Source organism: Trachurus trachurus (genome assembly GCF_905171665.1).
Source record: "Trachurus trachurus genome assembly, chromosome: 12".
In the NCBI taxonomy this organism is placed as follows: domain Eukaryota; kingdom Metazoa; phylum Chordata; class Actinopteri; order Carangiformes; family Carangidae; genus Trachurus; species Trachurus trachurus.
Window position 1 is genome coordinate 28175641 of NC_139908.1, and position 13969 is coordinate 28189609.

The 13969-nt window shown below is 42.4% G+C and overlaps 1 protein-coding gene across 1 annotated transcript; it reads left to right on the top strand.

Moving 5' to 3' along the window:
* Positions 1-100: 100 nt before the first annotated feature.
* kcnv2a (potassium channel, subfamily V, member 2a) lies at positions 101-13584 on the top strand (the record flags this gene model as incomplete). Its single annotated transcript, XM_083982958.1, has 9 exons — positions 101-235; positions 726-863; positions 4068-4246; positions 4345-4516; positions 6990-7181; positions 9028-9282; positions 10718-10834; positions 11573-11698; positions 13282-13584. The coding sequence occupies 9 exons, from the start codon at positions 101-103 to the stop codon at positions 13582-13584; spliced, it is 1617 nt and encodes a 538-aa protein (XP_083839084.1).
* Between the last annotated feature and the right edge of the window lie 385 nt (positions 13585-13969).

Below are 13969 nucleotides of genomic sequence, written 5' to 3' on the forward strand. Positions count from 1 at the left end.
TCCAACCACGTGACTGTTTGTTTGTGTGTGAGTGTTTTTGCTGGGATGTCTCTCCATGCAGGTGAATAACTTTTAGATTTCAAACCGTTCAGCATCGACCATGTTGACTCACCTCAGAGCCCGGAGCAGGAGTTTGTTTCCCAGCTACAAACCCGGCAGCAAGACTCAAGCTGTGGAAGAGCTGGTCGACTATCTGGAATTCACCTCCACCTTTAAGCCATGGAGCTCCATGCAGGTCAGACACTTTCTACATGTCTTCATGTCAATATGATCTGCTCTATATGACCAAAGTTCAATTTGTCACATTTGAGAGAATGGAAGCGGGTGATATCAAGAATTGTTGGTGATAAAATTTCATTTCATTTGTAGTTTTTAAGATGTTATACAGAGTCTGCTGTTTAGAGATGCCAACTGGTCATGTTCATCAGAACTCACAGATCTGGATTGGTTCCAGTTCCATTTTAAATGAAATGAAATCAAAGCTATTTTTGCGATATTGTTGATTTTTATTTGCATCAATATGAGATTTTAAATGTCTTTCTAATGAGTCCTCTTGTCATTTTATTCTTTGAATATTTTTCTCTCTCCTACTCTTTATTAGTGATTTAAGTATTTGCGTTTTCTCCATTTTATTTTGAGTTTGATTTTTAAACATCTCATTTATGTTGTAGAAAAGGTTCAAATGTTGAATTGATCCACATGAAGCTTTTGTTTTATTTGTGAAGAACCTGGGCAGAGACATCTATGATCTTTATGATGAATATGAATACGAGGAGGAAGAGGATCAGTTCCAAGCGCCTTCCTCTCATCTGTTGATCTCTCCATCCAAACACTTCATTCTCAACATCAATGTCGGAGGAACGGTAACTTCCACTCAAACACATGCTAAAGTTGTTTTTGGCTTCACTGTATATTGAATTACTCCCATACACTCACTCACTCACTCAGCAGATTCTCCAGCAGCTGTTCCATCAGTTCTCCAGCTACACACTGGCACCACCTGTAGGGGATCAGCAGTAACAGCAGGGGCATCTGAACCCACAGATGCCAGATGTGGGTTAAGTGTGTGGCACTTTGCCCCTTAGCTCTTCTGTCACCTTCTGGCAGCCAGCTGTGTTATTAATAGGCATCCAAGCGGATGGTTGCTGGGGAATGGAGGAGGAGGAGAGGAGAGCACTGAAGAAGAGATGTGCAACAAAGCTTTAAGACAGCACTCCCCAAAAAAACGGCTTTCAGGGGAGATCTCAGCAGAAACAGCAACAGTTCATTGGAATGAGCCAGATGCAAGGGAATGCAGAAATGCAAGAGCAGCTTGGAATGGCAGGTTTTGCCTCCAACTCAGTCTTTAGTGCATCCAACAGTTCCAAAATGGCATGACATGGACAGACATAACTCACTCTCTATACATAGGCCTACTTTCTCATTGTGCTTGTGTCTCTCCATTTGTGTGAGTGTAATGCTGGGCACAATCACTGCAGTTAAAGGGACAGTTCATCCAAAATACAAATTTCACTCATTATCTCCTCACCCTCATGTCGACTAATAAGGCCTAGTCCACACGAACACGGGTATTTTTGAAACCGAACTTTTCTGGACCCCGGTTAAAAAAAAATTCGCGTCCACACCACCGGTGTGATAAAAAATAACTCCGTCCACATGAAACCGCAAATCCGTCTTCATGTGCATTCCAAAGCGTGGTGATATCACTCCTAACAGGAAAGCAGCTGTAACTTGTACAGAGAGAGTGGAGGCTCAAACAGCTCTAACTGACCGGCACCGCGAGTCCGCGCTACTAACACACCCCACCCGTAATCTCTTGTTTACAGATACGAAAATACACAAATACACACATCGTAACGATAATCCATCGATCCACTGATTGATTCTGAAAGGCTTCATTTAAAACAAATGTACAGGACGGAAGGAAGCAAAACAGTGGGGAAGTGACCGCAATTTACAATTTGATAAAAGCCTATTTTAGCCATATCAGCATGGTGGGGTCCGCCCGCTATTCCGACATGTCTCTATTTAGACATCCCGCTATTAGACGACATCCCTCTATCTAGACATGCCGGTAGTCCGACACTTTTTGATACCGCTATTCCGATTTTTTTTTTTTTTTTTTTTACAGCTGCGATACCCAGGCGCGTCTCTCTCTCTTTTCTTTTCAGCATGCCTGTCACCGGTTTGATGAGGGAGTGATGTTCTTAATTTCAACAACTCAACTATCAAGTCGCAAACAAAACTAACACACATGATAAACAAACAGAACTATGCTGCAGTTTGTTTGTCAAGTTAACCTGTCACCTTCAGCACCACGGACAGCGGAGAGCTGCATCTGTGAGCGTCTGGGCTCTGGGCTTAGGGCCTGGGGCCTCATTTATCAAAACTGTAAGTAAGCAGTGTAAAACTGCTGCTACTAAATGTTTTGCTTAGGCCTACGGAGAAAAGACACCCAAAATATTTACACCTTTTTCAGATCTATCAAACTGTGCATGCACAACTCTCCGCAATTTCTCTTGGATAAATCAAACTGGACACAACCATATATGGTCAGCACGTGCATATTAATTAGCCATGTGCGCTCTGTGGAGCAGCAACAAAGTTATTCTCTCTTCAGCGACTTCAGTGACAGAATAATAACAGTCTCAGTAGCTGCAGATCAGGGGTGCTGCTGCCGGTGTGTTTTTAAACTTGGAGGGTTTGTTTTTTCTTCTCTCTTATAGGCCTATGTATTTGTGTATGAGAAACAGTGTCTCAGATGAAGAAAAAAAATCAGGACAGGTCTGACTATAACGTAGCCTAATCAATCAATGTCGGAAAAGCGGAATGTTTGAAAAATAGTAAAGTGCCCCTACTCCGACAATGAAAAAAAGAATCTAGGAATAGTGGGACGCTTGAAAAATAAAATTAGAAGTCAATGTCGAAATAGCGGCATGTCGGAATAGCAGCATGTACCACATATGGTGACCACGCGGTTTTGTATTAGTGTCCGAATGTTTAGTGATTATTGATATTCACAGGAGCGTCTGAGTGGTCAGCGCATGGTCAGCGTCGAGAACTTGACGTGCTAGCAACAGTAACTAGGGAGGGCAGGGATTTCTGAAAAATGTCCGGTTTTCCTGTCCACACGTGAAGCTGAAACCGGAGTTTTCAAAAAAGTTCACCCTGGACTCCGGTTACAAAAAACTCCGGTTTCAGGAGCCCAGTTCTGCGGTTACGTGTGGACGAAAGGCAAAACCGTGTAGAGAAACACACGGTTTCAAAAATACCCGGGTTCGTATGGACGGGGCCTAGAGAGCTGTGAGAATTTTCAGAGTCCTCCGTTCCTTCTCTGAGTTAGGGGGGGTCCACGCAGCAGTATTTGTCCATATAATGGTTGTCAATGGATACCAACTTTCTTCATCCAAAAAGACACAACAAAAAACATCCAAATACCTCCATACTGCTCGTCTGTAATGTCCCTCTTGAATTGAAGCCCCGACATGAGAAATTGTTCCGCCGGTCAGTGCAAATCACGCGAGATTTGCACGGACACAGGAAGAGCAGTGAGATGAGACACTGGGAGCTTCCGCTGACTTATTTAATTTTTTTCTGAACAATTTCTAAAATACTGCTGCGCGGACCCCCCTGTAACTCAGAGAAGGGACTGAATTTTGGGTGAACTATCCCTTTAACTTCCAGGCAGGTAAATCGTATTGCATGTCAGTCAAGCTGTACTATTCATGAATGCAGAGTTGATAAATGGTCAGCAGTTGTTGTTTTACACATTTGAAAGATGCGATCCTGAGTGCACCGGTGGTAGATACATTTGTTTGCAGGTGATATCAAGTTTGCACATGTTTTTATACATGCAAACCTTTAGTAAATGTTTTCTTTGTTACCCCGAACCTTGACTTGACTAGCGCAAACACTGCTGCTTGTGCTCATTGACATAGTAGCTAATGTGCAGCTATGTACCACAGCTAAATTCTCCCAATGGTTCAAACTACTTACTTACTATTTTCTTTTTTTACCCTTCTACCTCTAACTTCACTTTGTTTTTGTGTCTCCTCCTTTTCCTCCAGATGTACCAGCTACCCTACAGGTTAGCCGCCCGGTATCCAAAAACACGGATTGGCCAGTTAGCCACATCTCCAGACCACAGCAGGAAGTTGGACCTGTGTGACGACTACATCGTCCAGACCAACGAGTTCTTCTTCGATCGAGATCCCAAAATCTTTCACAACATCTTCAACTTTTACAGGTGAGCTACAACAGAACAAGTCCACACAGTGAGGTGTCCTCTAATTCATGACCACTGTAAAACTCTGGATGTTCTCCTGTCTCTGTTGTCTCCATCAGAACTGGAGTTCTTTGGATCAAAGACGAGCTGTGTCCCCGCAGTTTCCTCGAGGAGATAAACTACTGGGGTGTCAGAATCAGAAACAGCCATCGGTGCTGCCGGATCTCCTTTGAGGAGAGGCACGATGAGCTGAATGAGCAGCTGAAGATACAGGAGCAGCTGATGGCCGAGGTGGGACGGTGCGCTTCTATTTCTGGACCATGAAATTATCTGTGAAACAGTAGCAGCAAGCTTTTGACATTTTAAACATAGACAGAACTTTGGTCACTCGGTCCTTTGTATCACTGATCATTCATTCCCACTCATCACCTGTGCAGGCTGATGCTAATTAGCTTCGTCACAGACTGTTGACTCCACTTCCTGTTCTGGAGGAAATTGGTAAAATTTTTAGATATTTTTAGCTCTTGTGCCATCATCAGGTCAACACTTCATGAATCTGAATCTTTACATAAAAAATGGGCTATGGGGATCATCCCTATGTTCCCTGGGTCCTAATGTTTCCAGCTTTGTATTTGACTGGGGAACACAGAACCCTTTTTTAGAAAGAGGGTCCTATGTTCCCTGCATTTCCCCAAAAGGACCCGGGGAACATGCAATTTTTGGTCCCATACCTGGAAGTGGGGTTGTGACATTTTAGATTTTTGCCTATTTTTGAGTGAGAAGTTGAGTTGTGACTTTGAGTGAGAAGTGGAATTGTCCCATTGGTTGGGCTTAGGCAATGAAGAAAGGAGTTGGTTAAGTTTAGTAAAAAGACCAGGTAGAGGCTAGACAGGCCAGATAGATAGAGAGAGTCCAGATAAGTAGAGAGAGTCCATCAACCAACACTGGGGAACATAGGACTCTTTTTTTGAAAAAGGGTCCTATGTTCCCCAGTATGTATTGCGACCCTTTTTGGGAAAAATGGGGAACATAGGTACGCTCCCCATATTTCATATGCTGCAATAATACACAAAATATATGCATTAAAACCTCAACAAATATTTTTTTTTTTAAATTCTAACCGTTTAAGACGAGGGCCGCCATGTTTGTTGTGACATCAAGTCGGAAAATCGGAGCTCTGAAATGATACCCGCGTTTCCGACCTGTAATTTCCGAGTTTTATTCTGACTTCCGAGTTGTTTTGAACGCAGCAGGGTTGGGTTAGGGTTTATGTTCCGTTGTGTGTGTTTAGAGATGTTAAAACAACATATTAATGCTACTGCTATGTTTCCTGCCTTTTTTGGATAAGAGGGGAACATAGAGCCCATTGTTCAGTACGTGGGGAACATAGAACCCTTTTTCAGGTGAGCGGGGAATATAGAACCTTTTTTGGGTAACTGGGGAACATAGAACCTTTTCTGCAGGGGTATGAGGGGAACAGAGGGTAAGAGGGGAACATAGAACCCAGGGAAGTGTGTGGGAGACCGTAGCTAACAAGTTTAAGGGATAGTTCACCCAAAATTGAAATTTCACTCATTATCTACTCCCCCTCATGTGGACTAAGGGCTGGGAGAAGTTTCAGAGTCCTCCGTGGCTTCTCTGTGTTACAGGGGGTCTCGGCGTAGCAGTGCATGTCCATATAACGGTTGCAAATGGATACCAACTGTCTTCGTAACAAAAAGACACACCAAAAAACATCCAAATACCTCCATGCTGCTCGTATGTAATGTAATGTAATGTATTGAAGCCCTGAAATGCGAAATTGTCCCGAAAAAAATTAAATAAGTCTATTTTTCAAGCTTGTTTGTAGCGGAAGCTTCTCTTCCCGGTTCGTCAAATTTGGATGAACCAGGGTCCGTCCTCTTCCCAGTTCATCCAAATTTGACGAACCGGGAAGAGGAGCTTCTTGAAGCTTCCGCTACAAAACAAGCTTGAAATATAGACTTATTTAATTTTTTTCGGGACAATTTCGCATTTCGGGGCTTCAATACAAGACGGATAATGAGTGAAATTGCAATTTTGGGTGAACTATCCCTTTAACCTAAAGGCAGTTCATGTTTGCTAAATGTGTTAGACCATTTCAGAGTGTGTTGATGGTGCGTGATGATCATCAGCTCTTCTCTGGACGAGGCCTTTTCCAAACCTGTGTCCCACTTCAGTGAATGGTCCAGTCCAACAACCAACAACAACGCCACAAAGGCATCAAGTCATAATCTGTGTGCAAACCTGTTGGTTCCACCTCCCGACAGGTTCTCGGTGCAAAATAAGAATTTGCAGAGGTCATGACCTCTGAGCCTCACTGCTGCTGTTTGGTTTTACTGTACTGTAGCATTTTGTCTGTGATGTAGCTACTGCTTCACCCTGAGCCTGGCTGACCTACATTAGAAATCAGAGCTGTCTTGACAGATGGAGAGAATAAGCTTTGTCTTGGCCCAGTTTCCAGCTCAGAGGTGTCACTCTGATCCACTCTGTTTTCTTGACATTTAGTGTGTGGTTTTTAGCTCATGATCTTCACATTTTAGTCTGTTGTGGTTATTTAGCTCTGTCCTCATTGTGAATGCACATCTTCTGTTTCTGTTTGTTTGTCATAGGCTTTATGCCGTCGTACTTTTTATGCATTGTATTCTTGTTTCTATTTGATTTGCCTGTGATGTCTCTTATGTCCGAGGACAGGGACATTTCTCCTGTCACTGTGACTGAAGTGTTTCTGTCCGGTGATCTGCAGGTGAAGATGGAGGAGAACCAGGAGTTGTTCGATGGCCTGACTTTTGGACCGACCCGGAAGAAAGTCTGGGACTTGATGGAGAAGCCGTTCTCCTCGGTCGCTGCCAAGCTGATGGGTGTTGCATCCTCCGTCTTTGTCCTGGTCTCTCTGGTCGCCATGACTCTCAACACAGTGGAGGAGATGCAGTACAAAGTATGTGTTTTAATCTGTGGCTGTGTGAGAAGAGCAGATGATTTCAGGCCAAGTAGAACAAACCATCAGAGCCAATGTAGAGTAATGACAGTTTATTATACGGATCCCCATTAGCTGCGGCAAAGCCACAGCTATTCTTCCTGGGGTCCAACAGTGTCAAATATACATTCAATAATACAAAGACAGAGACATTATATAAACATTTAAAAAAAAAAATTAAAAACAAAGAAAATACAAAAAACAAGTGAGCAATATGCCTCACCTAACAAAACAAAATCAGAGTGAGCGTTTCCACTTTGTTACTGTGCTTTATCCATTTTTTTGTTAGTAAGTCATCACATACTAAACGGGTTCTCTCACACACATAATATCTACATATTATATATTTATGCATTATTTCACAATCAACTTACACTTCATATCATATTGCATATACATTCATTCTACAGCATAGATTCATTCTGCAGTTTACACATTATAACAACCTATATATATCTATAAAAATATACAACATATTATACATATAAATATACCATGTTTTCCTATTTTGCTAAATACTTTTTTATTAGTATTTTAGTGGTTAGTTTGATATTTTTAGGCAGTTAATTCCATTCTTTCATACCTCTATACAGCACAGTGCGCTTGATGGCGTTAGATCTTGCTTTAGGTATTGTAAAGTTTCCTATGGCTGCATGTCTTGTGATATATTTATGGCTCTCTGCACTAAAGGCAAGGTTTTTAAACAAAATAGCAGGTGCTCTTAGGACAGGTATATTTCTAATAACAATAAACAGTGAGTACAATAACCAGTTAAGTTTCTTGTGCATAGAGATGATATTTGTCCTGTAGTCACACTTCAGTATTATGCGGACAGCTCTATTCTGTATTACATTGTAGTTTATTTAACATTTAACGTCTCCAGTGGCATACGACCAAACTGCTGGGCAATAGTCGAGATGTGATAATATTATCGATTGGATTGCTGTTTTCAAGATGTTTGGATTCATAAAAGTTGCATGTCTTCTTAGAATTGATATACCTCTGCCCATCTTTGCAATCATATTATTAAAGCAGATATCAGCTTCACGGCCGTTTCGGCTAATGCTGCGTTCAAGGCAGGCTTTTGAAACCGTAAGTTACAGCTTCAAGTCACAACTACGACTTGGTAGCGTTCCAGGTAACCCGTAGCTCGTGTTTTTACCATCCTGTTGTCTGTGAAAGTTCCCTATAACGGCCACTCGTAACTTCCGACCCGTGAACTCGTACCAGATCGAACTGGTATGACTTCACAGGAAGGAAAAACACAAAGTACGAGTTTCTTTGAACGCACCATGAGTTAGCAGCCCCCGCCCTTGTCAGGCATCAATTGGTCCTCGTGCTACGTCACCACATTCACGCGCATCCCTTGGCTGCACACACAGCCCTTCATGCCGTTCTCTCTCCTCATTGGATAACACTTGTATCCCACAAGGAAAATTTTCTCCTCGGGTTACAGCAGAGCAGAGTGACGGAGAGACTCGTGTTTAGGCTGAAATACTTCATGTAAGTGATTGCTGACGGAAAATAGGACTATTTAGGACTTATATTAACAAAAACATTCCACTGATATCTGCTTTAATGTGTTTTTTCCAAGATAATTTGTTATCAACTGTCACTCCCAGCAATTTGGTCTCATCTACCTGGTCTATAGATATATCATTCATTTTAACATTCAATACCGGATTTCTATCAATATTATAATTTGAGCCTATAATCATGCAGTTAGTTTTAGATATGTTCAGGACAAGCTTGTTTTCTTGAACCCATTCAGTCCAAATACAGGAGTTCTACTTCCTGTCTCTTTCAGACGGCGTCGGGCCAGCTCAGTGGCAGATTCTACGGTGAGTACGTGGAGACGTTCTGCATCGCTTTCTTCACCCTGGAGTACCTGCTGCGCCTGCTGTCCACCCCCGACCTCAAGTGTTTTGGACGTAGCGTCCTGAACACTGTGGACCTGATCGCCATCCTGCCGCACTACCTGCAGATGGTCCTGGAGTGCTTCGAGGACGAGGACATGCACCTGCATTCAGGGGACATCGAGACAGTGGCTCGCGTTGGAAAGGTAAAGAGGTTCGGACAAGATATAATAAAAATCTAAGACGCAAGAACCGGTGAACGGGCCCTCACACTGCTGCTGTTATTGCAATTTGGGAAACTCATACTCAAACTAACTCCACCGAGGGACTTCTTCAACCTCACCTCAAGACCTTTGTGATTTAAAGTGTTAATTCAACATTACGTTTATTGGTCTCACTCCACCACACACTGTCCAAATGACCTCAACCTGTCTTTCCCTAAACATATGTTAAAGAGGAACTAAGCAGGATTTCTCCCGTGGCTCTGCTACATTTTTACCTTCATTAAAAAGCTCCGGAGTAATTGTGATAGTTACAGGGTTCCTACACATTTGAAATGTCCAAATTCTAGACTTTTTCCAGACCCTAATTTCCAGACTTCTCTGTAAAAAAAAAATCAAATAATTTGTGATATTTTAGTAAATAGAGGTGCATAATATAAAAAAGCATGCAATTTATCATTTGTTTTCATTATTCTGAATGGGTATGCCATTATGCAATCAAATAATTTCCAGGAGATTGTAGCTAGGTATAGGCCTAATAGCGCATATAAAATAATTAACCCAAATAACTTCAGATAAGACCAAACCAAGATAAGATAAATAAAATAAATATATTTCCATACAATAGTTTCCATTTTCCATACTTTTACAGACCTGGAAATGTATAAAATCAAATTCCATACTTTCCATACTTGCGTAGGAACCCTGTAGTTAATTACGTGACTAGTGACTTGTTACAGTGAGAGTGAGACTCTCTGTCTTCACCTGGCGTCTTACGGCTGAAAACCAACCTTGTAACATCAGTGTAGAACCTGGTCACCGCCCCGATGTCCCAGCTCTCCTCTCTGCACCGCAACACAAACGCGCTCTGTAACCTGTAATCTTTTGTTCATGACGGTTAAGACTCAAAGACACAAACACACGTCGTAACATCGTATATGTTATGTAACGTTTTCCACCGCTCCATTCATTGATTTTTCGCCGGCTTCGTTGTAAACAAATGCACATGGAGGAGAGGAGGGTTAGCAAAACAGCGGAAAAGCCACCAGACTTGCATAGTTGCCCTTTAATATTCACTCCTCATCATAGCGCCCCCTTGTGGGAACAGGAAGTGATGTCATGTTTTATACCCACCCCATCCATTTCAGGGGCATCACTAGTTATACTAGAGCCGGTCTACGACGTCTATCTCAATATTAGAAACTCTCTGGTTATACTCATAGCACCAACTAATAGTAAAATGAAATATTTATTTATTTCTTAAATTGTTGAATATTACCCAAACTAAATGTTTGGTGAGATACCTGCACTGACGTGTCTCTTTCCACAGCGCCACCTGCTGAAAACAGAAAGGAACTTCTGACTGACTGAATCATTTCTTTCAGCGTGCAGCTTTAATCTGACCTGTGTTTCTCTGCAGGTGGGTCAGGTGCTGAGGATCATGCGTCTGATGCGAATCTTCAGGATTTTGAAGCTGGCTCGTCACTCGACAGGCCTCAGAGCCTTTGGCTTCACACTGAGACAGTGCTACCAGCAGGTCAGACTGCACCAGCCACAGGAAGACACTGTTTTATTTGATTTATCCACTCACACTTTGACTATAGTTGTTGGAGGATGGGTGAAGGAAGGGTTAGGGGTTGCAAATGCTGGGAAATCCATTTGAGGTGATGTGAGAGGGTAGTTGTCTGTGTGGACATAAAGATGAGTCAAGATCAATTGGCCTTTAACAAACACACATTTAAAGGGATAGTTCAACATTTTTGGCAAATTGGCCCATTGCCATGATCCCTATAGTCATAGCAGTAGGTTCGTTACCTTTAATTGTCGGTGCAAGCTATTTTTAGAATGGCGGAGCAGAGCCGTGAGCTGCTCAGAGCTACGCTACGGAGGCTCATGGGATTTCTTGGTTTCCCTCATCAAACTCATCAAATACACAATCCAACAACTCCACAACGCTCTGGTGGACAAGTTGTGACCTGCACATTCACCACGCTATGAGATAATAACAGAACGTTACCAGACAGAGTTGTTTTAGAGGGAAATACAGAGACTGATGATGAAAAACTGTCCCTGAACGGATGCGAATGCGCATCAGCAGTTTTGCATGAATTTCCCTCTAAAACAACTCTGTCTGGTAACGTTCTGTTATTAAATTAAAGGTAACGAACCTACTGCTATGACTATAGCGATTATGGCAATGGGCCATATTGCCAAAATGTTGAACTATCCCTTTAACATATAGAGGAAATGGACATTGTGATGTGTTTGTGTGCAGGTGGGCTGTCTGCTTCTCTTCATTGGGATGGGAATCTTCATGTTCTCTGCCATGGTCTACACCGTGGAGCATGACGTCTACAACACTAACTTCACCTCCATGCCACATGCATGGTGGTGGGCCGCTGTGAGACACACACACACACACACACACACACACACACACACACACACACACACACACACACACACACACACACACACACACACACACACACACACACACACACATGGCCTGGTGGATGGAAAGGTCATGACAGCACAAATGATTTGTCTAAAACTAGCATAGTGCAATTGACCCAAAGTTGATAATTAGGAGAACAAAAAAAAAAAAAATAAAAAATAGATTGGTAGAAATTACCAGACTGAGGGGAGCATCCATGTTGGTCACAAGAAATATTCACTTTTTAGTGTATAAAGTCATCCACCACTCTGTGTTAATAAGTGGGAACAGCAACAATGAAGTTAAAACCTTGGCTAAGATGTGTCGGTAACACTTTACTTGAAGGTATCGTCATAAGACTGACATGACACAGTCATGAACATTATGTCAATGTCATAACGTTGTCATTAAGTGTCATACGGTTTTTGTAGGGTTAGGGTTAGGGTTAACCGATTGACACTTAAAGCAGAAGTAAGCAATCCAGTCGTTTTGGCTAATGCTGCGTTCCAGGCAGGCTTTTGAAACCGTAAATTACAGCTTCAAGTCACGACTTACGACTTAGTAGCGTTCCAGGCAACCCACTCGTGTTTCTCCGACCTGTTTTACCTGTGAAAGTCACTATAACGGCCACTCGTAACTTCTGACCTGTGAACTCGTACCAGATTGAACTGGTACGACTTCACAGGTCGGAAAAACACGAGTTACGGGTTGCCCTGAACGCACCATAACTTTCTGTCAGCCGATGGAGTTAGCAGCCCCCGCCCTCGTCATGGATCTATTGGTCCTCGTCCCTACGTCACCACATTCACGCGCATCCCTTGGCTGCACACACAGCCCTTTATGCCGTTCTCTCTCCTCATTGGATAAAACTTGTAGGATACGAGACAAGTTTTCTCCTGGGCTTACAGCAGAGCAGAGTGACTGACAGACCCGTGTTTCAGACCAAACACTCTATAGAAGTGATTGCTGTCGGAAGATATAACTATTTAAGACTTATATTAACACAAAAATACCGCTTACTTCTGCTTTAATGACGTTATGACATTGACATAATGTTTATGACACGTTCATGACTGTGTCATTTTATTTTTATTTTAATGTTTATTTAACAGGGACGATACATACAACATTGCCACAAAGAATGAAAAATGTGATGCATACAAGACGTCTAGCTTCAGCTAATGGTCAGTCTTTGTCCCTGGTCAGGCTAGAGAAGGATAAAAGATACTGAATACAATAAGTGCAATAATACAAATACAGTGAATACTACAGTGAATACTGTAGATATCATGAATAAATAAACACAGCTACAAAATTTAGATTAAGAAATTGCACAAATTAAATACATTACAGTGACTTGAGAGAAGTTAATGTTCACATTTCTGCTGCTGCTTAAGCCAATGTTTAGCTCTAGCACTAAACATCTTTAATGTGACATGTCAGTCTTATGACGATACCTTCAAGTAAAGTGTTACCGATGTGTCTCATCCTCTAATAGTGTCCCCGTGTCGACATTCATCTCTCTGCCTGTGTGTCTGGTTTTCCAGGTGAGTATTTCCACGGTGGGCTACGGCGACATGGTCCCAGAGACCAACCTGGGCCGGATCTTCGCCTGCATCTGCATCTCCTTTGGCGTCATCCTCAACGGCATGCCCATCTCGGTCCTCTACAACAAGTTCTCCGACTACTACACCAAGCTCAAGTCCCACGAGTACGCCGCCGTCACCAAGGCCCGAGGGAAGGTGCACTTCACCAGGAGAGCAGCCAAGAGGATCACAGAGTGCTGCGAGGACGTTGTTCAGCTGAAAACCTCACGGCTGGAGGGAGATTCTCCAACCGGCAAGACTTAAATCCTCAGAAAAGTGTTTTCAGCATATTATTGATTCCTGGCAGGATGCTGATGTTGATGCTGACAGTTCTATAGAGTCATCACTTTATCTTCTCAGTGGCTGTGTCAGGAATCAGAGTGAAACATTTCATTTCACCTCATATGGTGTATCTGTACTGATGAAGGAAGGGAAAATTATACAGTTTTTGTTATTTGTTGATTTCTAATTATTAATGGTTACTTATTACTTATTCCTGATAGTGAAGATGGGTGGTCGTTGATGATTATGGCTGTTCATATTGATATGCATTGCATTGGGCTTGAAACTGCCATCTAAGATGAAAACAAGGACAAGAGAAAGGAGAAGGAGCAAGTGCCTCTGACAGAAATATGGTCAGGAAAGACAG